The following is a 14929-nucleotide window of genomic DNA, read 5'->3' on the forward strand; positions in this document are numbered from 1 at the left end:
AAAGACAGAGTGAGGATAGTAACCAATGATCCTAAGAGTGGCATTTACCAGGTTTGAACAATTATACAGCATTAAGTGGGGAAGAGGACCATCAGTACACACAGGTTGGGAGTAGAGCCATTGGTGGTAGAGTAGAGGTTATGATTACAAAGGAATGAGGCCCAAGTACGCTAGACAGGATCTAGAACAAAGGACAGAGTCATTATTAGAGGAGCTAAGAAAGGTGCTGTCTAAGCTACAATTAAGTTTTCTGATTGAGAGGCAAATAGAACCTGATAGAAGGGGCTTGATAATAATCTGGTGGGCTTTAGGCCTTGTAAGTTAAGAGGCCCAGACCTATCTATCTCTTCACATGGGGTATATCCTAAGGGAGGTGTGAACCTCCTAGGGGAAGGCACTCTGTTGACTTTCATTACTTGGCTGGCCTGGGAGGAGAGCTGGCCAGGTAAAGGCAGGGGGCATCTCTAACAAGAAATTTACAGTTCTGCCTGCAATGTTGCTGACCCTACTTGACCATCCCCTCAGCTGCAGTGGTCACTTTGGAAGTTGGGCTGAGTGAAGGGCTTTTCAGCTTAGAGCCAATAAGATCTGGGGCTCTGACCTGGGCATCCTTCGACTCCAGGGCAGGTCCATTTCCAGTGATCCAGCTCTTGGCAGAGCTGCCAGGGCTCTTCACAAGCTGACTTCTGCTGAAGCCCAGGCTTACCACATTGAAAGCCACTGCAGTGGACTGGCCTGTTGGGTCTCCTTGAGGGCAGATCACTGTACAGATCAGCCATTAATAGGCCTGCCACCCATTGCTTCTGATGCCCAGCTTTCTTTTCCTCCTGGTTTGTGTTAAAGCAGACCAGAGGATGCAAGTCAAGGGAGTGCCCGTGTCCCATCTCTAATCTTCGGTGGCCTGAACTACAAGTCTATAGTCACAGGCATGTTCTGTAGTAGTTTTTCTAAGGTAGACAATGCCCATGAGGAAAATTATATTCTCACTTTAAAACTTTCTTTCCCTTTGGTCTGAAAGGGAGGTTTTTTCTACTTACTGTATACTTTGCTGATGGCAAAGTGAATCTAGCTATGAGATTATTATTTAAGTTCTTATTTTGGCTATGCTATTACAGAAAAATGTTAGCCATCTCTTTTATAAGGTCTAAAGATTAAATTGTGCATCCTACAGATTCCTTCATAATAGAATTAGTTTCCTACCTTGAAGAGAATAGAGAAATGAAAGAACAAGTTGTGCTTAGAATAGAGAAATGAGGGAGCAAGTCCTAGATCGCTTGCTGACAATAGCAATATCACATGAATACTTAGCAAACAGTTTCAACCATTAGATACCAACTTAAGAAAACATTTACCAGAAGGTCCAATGCCTTCTATAAATTTTAAGAATCATGTATTTGAAAACACCTCTTAAATATCTAACATGGTGTAGTTTGTTTAGCCAGTAAACTTAAGCACAACCATCTAAAATGTTTTTAGTTTCTTTCTACCAACAAGTTTAAAATATATGATACACAGATTCAGGTCACACAAATTAAAATGCATCTTTGATTGATTTTAGCAGCTTAAATTTATGGACAATCTTATCTATAAGCCATTTAAAATAAAACTCTTAATAAAATGTCCCCATGTGGACATACAATATGTACACACATATAACATAGCATAATAGACCAATATAGCAATTTTAATAATAGCTTTTAAAATCTTTAACTCTTTTTGTAGATTGCCAATTGATTTGAATTGCTTTTTCTTTTTAGTAACCTCAGTTAACCATACTTTCTCTCAGTTGGTACTGTTAATACATTATTGGCTTCATCTGTTTACAGAGCCATCCCAAAGTACTGAATACAATGGAAGTGGCTGGAAAAAGTCCATAGGAACCTATAGGAGGACAGCTACACACAGAACCAACAACGCTTTAGTTTTATGAGCAGCACATCATATATAACTGTGGATGACAAAAGACTTTAAGTCGCCATATTTAAAATTATAAACTCATAGACCAAATTTGATCTTGTTACAAGGTGATTATTCAAATCTTTGAAAATAAGCACATATTTACATAACCCATAGCTCTTAATAAAAATTCAGCTGTTTTTGAACAATTAGAATTTAACAGACATCAAGAGAACATAATAGATTACTTTAACACATTGCTTTAACAGAGCATCAGAGTTTAATTCTATGTCAAAGAGAAATTGAGCTTCCTGTGATCTTTTGCTGTGAGGTTTCCTTCCTTTACCTTCTTTCATATTGGTGACCATGTTTCTGTGTTTCTGTGTGTAACACATCTTTAAGCATCTTTTGCAGGGCAGGATGAGTGGCAACAAATTCTTTCAGTTTCTGTTTGCTATGAAAAGTCTTAATTTCACCTTCATTCACAAATGAGAGCTTTGCAGGATATAGTATTCTGGGCTGGCAGTTTTTCTCTCTTAGTACCTGGGCTATGTCTCGCCATTCCCTTCTAGCTTGTAGGGTTTCTGATGAGAAGTCTGCTGTGAGTCTAATTGGAGATCCTCTGAGAGTAATCTGACGTTTCTCTCTTGCACATTTTAGGATCTTTTCTTTGTGTTTCACTGTGGTGAGTTTGATTACAACATGTCGTGGTGAGGATCTCTTTTGGTCATGTTTATTAGGGGTTCTATAAGCTTCCTGTACTAAGATGCCTCTGTCCTTCTCCAAACCTGGGAAATTTTCTGCTAGTATCTCACTGAAAATGCCTTCTAATCCTTTCTCCCTCTCCATGCCTTCAGGAACTCCTTAGAACTCGAATGTTGTGTTTTTTAATAGTATCCTGTAGATTCCCGACAATATTTTTTAGATTTCTAATTTCTTCTTCTTTTCTTTGGTTTGCCTGTTTCCTTTCCTGTTCTCTGTCTTCTAAGTCCGATATTCTCTCTTCTGCTTCGCCCATTCTGTTTTTAAGGCTCTCTAATGTGTTTGTCATTTGATCTATTGAATTCTTCATTTCATTATGATTTTTTGTCACTATCTCAGTTTCTTGTTCCACTAGCTGTTTCATTTCATTTTGATTCCTCCTTAATATTTCATTTTCACGAGAGAGATTTTCTATCTTGTCCATGAAGGATTTCTGTAGTTCAAGAATTTGTTTTTGAGAACTTCTTAATGTTCTTATCAATTTTTTGAGATCCGCTTCTTGCATTTCTTCGATCTCATCATCTTCATAATCTTGCATTGGGGTGTCTTTTTCATTTGGGGGCGTCATAGTGTCTTCCTTGTTCTTGTTACCTCGATTTTTGCATTTGTTGTTTGGCATGTTGGAGATATTTGGTTTCTTCACTGTGGTGTTTTTTCTTGTTACACTATGGCTCTATATTAAGTGGACTGTCTGCTTTCAGTGGAGCCTTAGAGGCTTGAGATGAGTGTGGACTGAGAGCTGTGTTTGGTTCCTCAGGGTTGAGGGTGTGTCAAAGATGACACTCCCAGGTTAGGCGTGGTAAATCTCTCTCTCTTTTTTTTTTTTTTTTTGATTCAAAAGGGAAGTAATTCCACACAGCTGAACGTACTTGGAGGTAGTTAGCAGGCGAATGATATACCCACAGGAGCCAGAGATTGGAAGCTCTTTCCCAAATACCACACAGGGAATCTCTGCTGCCCTCAGTGTGGGCTCCAATTCTCCTGCAGTCTCCCACTGGGCTGCCAAGTTAGATGCTAATCTCCTGTTATTTCACCCCTCCCCCCAGAGTCAGGTTTTTCTGCTAGGCTCAGGGCCGGTGCAGACCTGAGGTCGCCCTGCTTATGACGTATGTCCAAAATGGCGCCTGCTCTTTGTCTTGCTCGCCTTTGAGAGGTGAGTGGAGAGAAACTCGTGTCCGTATTGGTCACTTTTTTTTTTTCTCTCTCTCTTCTAGTTAGCCTGGTGAACTTTTCCCCACGGAGTTTCAAGCCTCGTTCCCTCTAGTCTCCTCTTTCCGCTTGCCCGCTGGTGTCTCGGGCTATGGAGGTTCGGCTCACCTCGCGTTCCAGCGCTGGTGCGTTGAGTCTGCCGCTGGTGTCCCGAACTTGGGCTCCCACGCTCTCCACGCAGGTCCACTGTGAATCACTAGTTCTGGAAGAGTTTCCTCTGCTGTTTCTTCCCCTACTCTTCCTTGACCCTGCAGTATCTCCACTTATATTAACGTGTGTCTTGACGAACTATCAATGTGCTCCCTTCCTATTCCGCCATCTCGTGTGTTAAGTTACTACCATTAACATTGTTTGCAGTATATAACTTAGATGACAGAATAATGTGGAATAGGATAAATCAAGATGAATAACCACCCACCATATGCCGCATATCTTGTTCCAGGTTTTAGGAGTGACTAGAATAAACCCTCAGCTTTCACTAGTTAGTCATGTTTCCATTCACTGAAGTAAATTTTATTGCAAGACTAGGCCAAGGAGCTCAGTTCAGAATAGGACACTCAGAACATTCTTTGGAGTTCTAGTCCTAATGGTGTACTACAATCAGTCTACTGCCTTAAACATTTGAATCCCTAGTCTGTTCAGAATATAGGCACCTGAGCAGAGGTTCTATGTGTTGTATACACTAAAGCTACTTTTGACTTCCATCTCATTTGAAATATGAATTTCTTCAACAAATAGATGGAACTGTAGGGTTATTTTCCATTTAAAATCAGTTGTCTAGTCTATATAAAGTAAGTCCTAGTATACACATGTATACCTTTTCTCTTGGATGTATATCTGCTAGTGAAATTTCTGAATAATTAGATATGAATATGCTGGGTATATCTATAATTAGATTAAGTAGAGTGCTACTACTCTATTCTAATGGTTGAACCAATTTATATTCTTATGAGGATATCATTCTGTATTTTTTTTTCTTTTTTCTTTTTTTTGACAGGCAGAGTGGATAGTGAGAGAGAGACAGAGAGAAAGGTCTTCTTTTTTGCCGTTGGTTCACCCTCCAATGGCCGCTGCGGCTGGCGCATCGTGCTTATCCGAAGCCAGGAGCCAGGTGCTTCTTCCTGGTCTCCCATGCAGGTGCAGAGCCCAAGGACTTGGGCCATCCTCCACTGCCTTCCCGGGCCATAGCAGAGAGCTGGCCTGGAAGAGGGGCAACCGGGATAAAATCCGGCGCCCCAACCGGGACTAGAACCCGGTGTGCTGGCGCCGCAAGGCGGAGGATTAGCCTGTTGAGCCATGGCACCAGCCCACCCACACTTAATATCATCTGTCTTCTCAAAAAAATTTAGCTGTACTAGAGAATGTATAGTGATGTTTTGTTTTTATGTTTTTTTCTGCTATTCAATGACGGTAAACCTGTTTTGTATATTTATATCCTAGTATTTTGCCCATTTTTTCCTCTTGGTTTATCAGTCTCTTTATTATACTATTCTATCTCTGTCTTTACCACCTGGTGTCTTGGAGCAGAAATAACAAATAGAATATATCAATAGCTTGTAATGAAAAAGCTAAAAGTTGGTTCTTTGCAATGATTAATAAGATACTGGCTGGCGCCATGGCTTAACAGGCTAATCCTCCGCCTTGCGGCGCCAGCACACCGGGTTCTAGTCCCGGTTGGGGCGCCGGATTTTATCCCGGTTGCCCCTCTTCCAGGCCAGCTTTCTGCTATGGCCCGGGAAGGCAGTGGAGGATGGCCCAAGTCCTTGGGCCCTGCACCCACATGGGAGACCAGGAGAAGCACCTGGCTCCTGGCTTCGGATCAGCACAATGCGCCGACCGCAGTGGCAATTGGAGGGTGAACCAACGGCAAAAAGGAAGACCTTTCTCTCTGTCTCTCTCTCTCACTATCCACTCTGCCGGTGGGGAAAAAAAAAGATTAATAAGATACTTCTGCTTGAAAAACATTTTTTTTTCTTTTGTGAATTGCACGGTAAAATTTTTCTGTCTTTGTTTACTTAAAAATGCCCATATTTTACCTTTATTTTTAAAAAATATTTATTTATTTGAAGGTGTTACAGAGAGAGACAGAGAGTGAGATTTTCCATCTATTGGTTCATTCTCCAAATGCCTAGAGCTGGGCTGATCTGAAGGCAGAAGCCAGGAGCTTCTTTTGGGTCTCCCATGTGAGGGGCCTAAGCACTTGGCCCATCTTCCACTGCTTTACCAGACACATTAGCAGGGAGCTGGATTGGAAGTGGAGCGATTGGGTCTTGAACTGGCTCCGAAATGGGGTGCCGGCACTGCAGAGAGCAGCTTTAATTGCTATGCCAAAGCACTGGCCTCATCTTTTCTTTTTCTTTTTTTTTTTAACTTTTATTTAGTAAATATAAATTTCCAAAGTACAGTTTATGGATTACAATGGCTTTCCTCCCACCCCCATAACTTCCCTCCCACTCGCACCCCTCCCATCTCCCGCTCCCTCTTCCATTCCATTCACATCAAGATTCATTGTCAATTATCTTTATATACAGAAGATAGATTTGGTATATATTAAGTAAAGATTTCATCACTTTGCACCCACACAGAAACACAAAGCGTAAAATACTGTTTCAGTACTAGTTATAGCATTACTTCATATTGGACAACACATAAAGGACAGAGATCCCACATGAGGAGTAAGTACACAGTGATTCCTGTTGTTGACTTAACAATTTGACACTCTTGTTTATGGCGTCAGTAATCTCCCTAAGCTCTAGTCATGAGTTGCCAAGGCTATGGAAGCCTTCCAAGTTTGCCGACTCTGATCTTATTTAGACAAAGTCATAGTCAAAGTGGAAGTTTTCTCCTCCCTTCAGAGAAAGGTACCTCTTTCTTTGATGGCCCCATTCTTTCCACTGGGATCTCACTCGCAGAGATCTTTCATTTAGTTTTTTTTTTTGCCAGAGTGTCTTGGCTTTCCATGCCTAAAATACTCTCATGGGCTCTTGAGCCAGATCCGAATGCCTTAAGGGCTGATTCTGAGGCCAGAGTACTGTTTAGGACATCTGCCATTCTATGAGTCTGCTGTGTATCCTGCTTCCCTTGTTGGATCTTTTTCTCCCTTTTTGATTCTATCAGTTAGTATTTTCAGACACCAGTCTTGTTTGTATGATCCCTTTGACTCTTAGACCTATCAATGTGATCAATTGTGAACTGAAATTGATCACTTGGACTAGTGAGATGGCATTGGTACATGCCACCTTGATGGGATTGTATTGGAATCCCCTGGCACATTTCTAACTCCACCATTTGGAGCAAGTCCGACTGAGCATGTCCCAAATTGTACATCTCCTCCCTCTCTTTTTCCCACTCTTATATTTCACAGCGATCACTTTTCAGTTAATTTTCAACATCTAAGAATAATTGTGTGTTAATTACAGAGTTCAACCATTAGTATTAGCTAGAACAAAAAAAATACTAAAAGGGATAAAGTATTAAATTGTACATCAACAGTCAGGACAAGGGCTGATCAAGTCACCGTTTCTCATAGTGTCCATTTCACTTCAACAGGTTTCCTTTTTGGTGCTCGGTTAGTTTTCACCAATCAGGGAGAACATATGATATTTGTCCCTTTGGGACTGACTTATTTCACTCAGTATGATGTTTTCCAGATTCCTCCATTTTGTTGCAAATGACCGGATTTCATTGTTTTTGACTGCTGTACAGTATTCTGTACAGTACGTGTCCCATAATTTCTTTATCCAGTCTACTGTTGATGGGTATTTAGGTTGGTTCCAGGTCTTAGCTATTGTGAATTGAGCTGCAATAAACATTAATGTGCAGACAGCTTTTTTGTTTGCCAATTTAATTTCCTTTGGGTAAATTCCAAGGTGTGGGATGGCTGGGTTGTATGGTAGGGTTATATTCAGGTTTCTGAGGAATCTCCAGACTGACATCCATAGTGGCTTAACCAGTTTGCATTCCCACCAACAGTGGGTTAGTGTCCCTTTTCCCCCACATCCTCACCAGCATCTGTTGTTGGTGGATTTCTGAATGTGAGCCATTCTCACTGGGGTGAGGTGAAACCTCACTGTGGTTTTGATTTGCATTTCCCTGATTGCTAGTGATCTTGAACATTTTTTCATGTGTCTGTTGGCCATTTGGATTTCCTCTTTTGAAAAATGTCTATTGAGGTCCTTGGCCCATCTCTTAAGTGGGTTGTTTGTTTTGTTGTTGTGGAATTTCTTGATCTCTTTGTAGATTCTGGTTATGAACCCTTTATCTGTTGCATAGTTTGCAAATATTTTTTCCCATTCTGTCAATTGCCTCTTCACTTTCCTGACTGTTTCTTTTGCAGTACAGAAACTTCTCAATTTGATGCAATCCCAAATGTTAATTTTGGCTTTGACTGCCTGTGCTTCTGGGGTCTTTTCCAAGAAGTCTTTGCCGGTACCTAGATCTTGCAGGGTTTCTCCAAAGTTCTCTAATAATTTGATGGTGTCGGGTTGTAGATTTAGGTCTTTAATCCATGTTGAGTGGATTTTTGTGTAAGGTGAAAGGTAGGGGTCTTGCTTCATGCTTCTGCACGTGGAAATCCAATTTTCCCAGCACCATTTGTTGAATAGACTGTCCTTACTCCAGGAATTGGTTTTGGATCCTTGATCAAATATAAGTTGGCTGTAGATGTTTGGATTGATTTCTGGTGTTTCTATTCTGTTCCATTGGTCTATCCATCTGTTTCTGTACCAGTACCATGTTCTTTGGATTGCAGCTGCCCTGTAGTATGTCCTGAAATCAGGTATTGTGATGCCTCCGGCTTTGTTTTTGTTGTATAAGATTGCTTTAGCTATTCGAGGTCTCCTGTGTCTGCATATGAATTTCAGCATCATTTTTTCCAGATCTGAGAAGAATGCCTTTGGTATTTTGATTGGTATCGCATTGAATCTATAAATTGTTTTTGGGAGAATAGACATTTTGATGATATTGATTCTTCCAATCCATGAGCATGGAAGATTTTTCCATTTTTTGGTATCCTCTTCTATTTCTTTCTTTAAGATTTTGTAATTCTCATCATAGAGATCTTTAACATCCTTGGTTAAGTTTATTCCAAGGTATTTGATTGTTTTTGTAGCTATTGTGAATGGGATTGATCTTAGAAGTTCTTCCTCAGCCGTGGCATTGCCTGTGTATACAAAGGCTGTTGATTTTTGTGCATTGATTTTATATCCTGCTACTTTGGCAAACTCTTCGATGAGTTCCAGCAGTCTCTTAGTAGAGTTCTTTGGGTCCCCTAAATAAAGAATCATATCATCTGCAAAGAGGGATAGTTTGACTTCTTCCTTCCCAATTTGTATCCCTTTAATTTCTTTTTCTTGCCTAATAGCTCTGGCTAAAACTTCCAGAACTATATTGAATAGCAGTGGTGAGAGTGGGCATCCCTGTCTGGTACCAGATCTCAGTGGAAATGCTTCCAACTTTTCCCCATTCAATAGGATGTTGGCTGTGGGTTTTTCATAAATTGCTTTGATTATATTGAGGAATGTTCCTTCCATACCCAGTTTGCTTAGAGCTTTAATCATGAAAGGGTGTTGTATTTTATCAAATACTTTCTCTGCATCTATTGAGAGAATCATATGGTTTTTCTTCTGCAGTCTGTTAATGTGGTGTATCACGTTGATTGTTTTGCGAACATTGAACCATCCCTGCATACCGGGGATGAATCCCACTTGGTCTGGGTGGATGATCTTTCTGATGTGTTGTTGCAATCTATTGGCCAGAATTTTATTAAGGATTTTTGCATCTATGTTCATCAGGGATATTAGCTGTAATTCTCTTTCAATGCTGCATCTTCCTCTGGCGTAGGAATTAAGGTGATGGTGGCTTCATAGAAAGAATTTGGGAGGATTCCCTCTTTTTCGATTGTTCTAAATAGTTTGAGAAGAATTGGAGTTAGTTCTTCTTTTATTTTTCTAAGGACAGTTGCAAGAAATTCTACATCAGCAGTTATTTTCTATAAACTCTATGGAAGTCAGAATAGCTTTCTGACTTCATTGTTTTCTAGTGAGAAGTCAGGACAGTCTGGCTGTTTCTCCTTTGAAAATCATGTCTTTAATGTCTGGCCATTTTTAAGTGCTGTTTTGCTTTTTATCTTTGTTTTTCAGTAGAAACTCTACTTTGATGTGCTTAGGTGTGATTGTTTTGAATGTATCCCACTTGATGTTCAAAATACTTCTTGAAACTTTGGTTTAATTGATTTTCTCTGTTTTAGACAATTTTTGATCATTAAATCTTCAAATATTGTTTCTGTCTCATTCTTGCTCACCTCTCCTCATGGGACATAAATTTTACATTTTTATGCTATGTTATTTTTAAGCATTCTTTTAAAAATTTTCTTTTTTCCCTTCTGTTTCATTCTAAGTGTTTTCATTGATCTATCTTTCAATTTATTAAATCATCTGTGTAGTTGTATACAATCCACTTTTTATTTTTTATTAATAGAAAGAAAACAGATTTTAAAAAATTTTTTTGACAGGTAGTGTTATAGACAGAGAGACAGAGACAGAGAGAAAGGTCTTCCTTCCGTTGGTTCACTCCCCAAATGGCCGCCACGGCGCCAGTCCGAAGCTAGGAGCCAGGTGCTTCCTCCTGGTTTCCCATGTGGGTGCAAGGCCCAAGCACTTGGGCCATCCTCCACTGCCTTCCCGGGCCACAGCAGAGAGCTGGACTGGAAGAGGAGCAACTGGGACTAGAACTCGGCACCCATATGGGATGCTGGTGCCACAGGTGGAGGATTAACCAAGTGAGCCACGGCACCAGCCCCAGAAAACAGATTTTGTATAGTTCATAGATACAATTCTAAGTATATGATGATTTATAATCTATTTAAGAAACCTATTGAATTACTTATTTCATTATTCTGTCCTACGTATATCATTTATATCTGTTAATTTAATTGTCAAGATCTTCTTTGGGTTTGTTTCTATTTTTTTTGTTGTTGTTGTTCTTGTTGTCAGATTTTGGTCAGTTCTTGTTGAATGTTAGATTAATTTTGATTGAATGCTATGTGAAAAATTAAATAACCTTGGATCCTATTACCTTCCTCTATAGAAAGTTTAGTCCTCCTCCTGGCAAATAATGAGGCTGGCTTATGCCTGGTTTACTTTTATTCCAAGGGAGTAGCCATTATAGGATCCTAACAAATTGTATGGACTTTCTACTGGGACTCCTCCTTTTTGAAAAGGCTGGCCTGTAATTTTTATTCCTGTAGCCCTATGTCACTGCTAAAAACTTTGTTCAGCTTCTCAGTCTCTGAACTGCAAACTTTTGCTTCCATTTACCTTCCTTTTAGCATTTTTTTTCCTCCGAATTTGCAAATGCTTCAGGGGAAAAGCCTTAAGAAGTGTTTTTATCACTAGTAAGGCTTCTCTTCTCAATGGAATATTGGAGTTTCAAACTTGCACTGATGAGTGGTAGTTGTGCTATTCTCTCAGAAACAGTTTTCTTTTAATAATATATAGCTCTCCTGTTAGTGGGAGAATGATTCTGAAACTAACAAATGTGTTATGTCAGAAACAAATAAATCTGATGCTAGATTACTAGTTTTCTTAAAAATTTTTGTTAGCGTTCTGAAGATAAAACATGTGACTTGTACATTGCTGTGTACCCTTCAGTACTCAACATACTTGGTACGATATAGACACTCAATAAATTCTGTTCTTGTGTGAATGAATAAATGGATTTTCTTGGGAAAAAAGTGTAGAAATAGAAAAATATTTTGTAGAATATTTTCCAAAGTCTTTTGAAGACATTGCAAATATTTTGAAAATTTATTTTGTCGTTTTTACTTATTTGACAGGGAGAGATTGCAAAGATTTAATTAATTTGTTTTCTTATTTATTTTATTTTATTTAAAGGAAACACATTTCATATATTTTATATATACAGAATTAGGAACATAGTGATACTTCCCACCTTAACCTCTGCAAAGATTTTAAAAAAATTAATTATTTGCAAGGCAGGGAGAGATAGAAATAGATAGATATTGATTTTCCATCTTCCAGTTCACTCCCCAAATGCCTATAGCAGTTGGGGCCAGGCCAGATCAAAGCTTGGAGCCTGGAACGCAATCTGTGTCTTTTGCATGGGTGTCAGTAACTTGGGCTCAGTAGAATTAGTGGGAAAATGGAATCATAAACAGAGCTGGGACTTGAATCCAGGCACAACACTATGGGATGCAGGCATCCTACACATAACTTCTGTGCCAAATGCCCACCCCAATTTTGTTTTTAAATTCATGAATTTTGATCTGTGTTCCATAGCTATGCATGTTTTTCATTTTTCTCTGCCTTTTACTTTAAGTAGAAGACTTGAGCTAATGAATGTACCTGATTAAGAAAGACTAAAGATGAGGGAAAAAAAAAAGAGCATTGAGCACTTTTATGGAAATCCTTTAACATTTCCAGATAGTAAAATATCCAAATGGAGGTACTGATACACAAACGAATACAGCTTTTGGGAAAATTCTAGTGGGACATCTCCTGACTGGAGAGAGAAGTGGCAGTTGTGAAAAGTGTGGTTTCAATAGCAGGCTGGGCTGTAGGACTCTATTTGTTGCTTAATTTGCCTTAAGCTTTCCCCTTGCTTTGGGAGCAGGCGTGGGAGACAGAGCCATTTTGGTCTTCAGTCATTTATGTATGGTTCACTGACATACCAGGCACTGTGAGTGATATCTTTTAGAGGATCCTAAGAGTGAACTTGGTTCTTCCTCCTTGTCCTCTTTTGTGAGCAAACAGAACGAGTATATCAGCACCTTTTAGCACTGTCATTTTTTTAAAATTTTTTATTTATTTATTTTTTTGACAGGCAGAGTGGATAGTGAGAGAGAGAGACAGAGAGAAAGGTCTTCCTTTTTGCCGTTGGTTCACCCTCCAATGGCCGCTGCGGCCGGCGCATCTCGCTGATCCAAAGCCAGGAGCCAGGCGCCTCTCCCGGTCTCCCATGCGGTTACAGGGCCCAAGGACTTGGGCCATCCTCCACTGCCTTCCCGGGCCATAGCAGAGAGCTGGCCTGGAAGAGGGGCAACCGGGAAAGAATCCGGCGCCCCAACTGGGACTAGAACCTGGTGTGCTGGCGCCGCAAGGTGGAGGATTAGCCTGTTAAGCCATGGCGCCGGCCTAGCACTGTCATTTTTTAAAACAGATGGTTTAGGAAAGCAATGACTCTGGTATTCTGCTCTATTTTATCTTTAGAAATTGCCTGTGTCCTGCCTGTCCTAGAGAACAATGTGCAGAGCCTTCCCCACAAGCCTTTCTATGCTGTTGGTGAGAAGGTTACCTTTTCCTGCCCAGGTGGCATGTTCTTACAAGGTCCTTCGACATTTCTCTGTGGCTCCAGCCTGAAGTGGAATCCTGAGATGAAGAATGTCCAGTGTGTGCAGAAAGGTGAGTGACTGATGTGTCTATCCAAGGATACCTGCGCTCGGGCAAGTGGGAGTCCTTGTGGAGACCTCCATGGATCTGCATCACCATGAGTGTGAATCAGCGCCCCAATCCTGCCCCTGTGAGAGGGAGGTCAGTTTGTATGCTTAGTTGTAGACTTGTCTTCACAAGGCACAAATAGACTCATGGAATTTAACAGAATGCAAGGGAAGCCATGGTAATTCTGGAACATTGAACTTCAATCCTCTCTAGAAAAGATCTGCTTTGTGTTTGTTAGTATGCAAAGAGATAAATGATGTTTAAAACTTGATTTTTGGTTTTTTCTTGATTTCTTTTTCTGTACTTTTATAAGTGTAAAGTCATGATTTTTATTAAATGCTCCACATTCCATTTCTGGGCTTTCAGAGAGTTTATTGTTATTAAAAATGAAATTTAAAAAAGCATTATATTTAGCACTGTAAAACAGACATTATTGAAGAAAAAGTTTTATGGATTGTGAAGTTTGTTCATAATAGTGGCAATCTGAAAATTTAGTATTTTGAACCCCAGGCAAACTAAAATGTTCTTTAATCTACTCAACATGGATAAAGACCTAAATCTGGCCGGCGCCGTGGCTTAACAGGCTAATCCTCCGCCTTGCGGCGCCGGCACACCAGGTTCTAGTCCCAGTTGGGGCACCGGATTCTATCCCGGTTGCCCCTCTTCCAGGCCAGCTCTCTGCTATGGCCCGGGAAGGCAGTGGAGGATGGCCCAAGTGCCTGGGCCCTGCACCTGCATGGGAGACCAGGAAGAAGCACCTGGCTCCTGGCTTCGGATCAGCGAGATGCGCCGGCCGCAGCGGCCATTGGAGGGTGAACCAACGGCAAAAAGGAAGACCTTTCTCTCTGTCTCTCTCTCTCACTATCCACTCTGCCTGTCAAAAAAAAAAAAAAAAAAAAAAAAAAACCTAAATCTACGCCCCGACACCATCAAATTATTAGAGAACATTGGAGAAACCCTGCAAGATCTAGGTACCGGCAAAGACTTCTTGGAAAAGACCCCAGGAGCACAGGCAGTCAAAGCCAAAATTAACATTTGGGATTGCATCAAATTGAGAAGTTTCTGTACTGCAAAAGAAACAGTCAGGAAAGTGAAGAGGCAATTGACAGAATGGGAAAAAAATATTTGCAAACTATGCAACAGATAAAGGGTTCATCACCAGAATCTACAAAGAGATCAAGAAATTCTACAACAACAAAACAAACAACCCACTTAAGAGATGCATCAAGGACCTAAATAGACATTTTCTTTTTTTTTATAACTTTTTTTTTTTTTGACAGGCAGAGTGGACAGTGAGAGAGAGAGAGAGACAGAGAGAAAGGTCTTCCTTTTACAGTTGGTTCACCCTCCAATAGCCGCTGACAGTTACTGAGGCTGGACCATGGTGAAGCTGGGAGCCCAGAATTACATCTGGGTCTCCCAAGGGTGTGGCAGGAGCCTAAGTACATGGGCTGTCATATTCTGCTTCTCAGGTACATTAGAAGGAAGCTGGATTGGAAGTGGAGGAGCTGGGACTCAATCCCAGGCAGTCTGATATGAGACAGAGGCATCCCCAGTGGTACCTTAACTCAAGCACCATGGTGCTGGCTCATAAAATATTTTTTTAA

At 40.5% G+C, this 14929-nt stretch overlaps 1 protein-coding gene across 1 annotated transcript in view; it reads left to right on the forward strand.

Moving 5' to 3' along the window:
- The window catches only part of C7 (complement C7), a 69672-nt gene that overhangs the window by 42075 nt on the left and 12668 nt on the right, over nt 1-14929 (forward strand). The window contains exon 15 of the mRNA XM_062211767.1: nt 13095-13286. Within this exon, the coding sequence (XP_062067751.1) occupies nt 13095-13286 (192 nt within the window). The remainder of the gene's footprint in view (nt 1-13094; nt 13287-14929) is intronic.

Source organism: Lepus europaeus, chromosome 15 (assembly GCF_033115175.1).
Source record: "Lepus europaeus isolate LE1 chromosome 15, mLepTim1.pri, whole genome shotgun sequence".
NCBI lineage: Eukaryota > Metazoa > Chordata > Mammalia > Lagomorpha > Leporidae > Lepus > Lepus europaeus.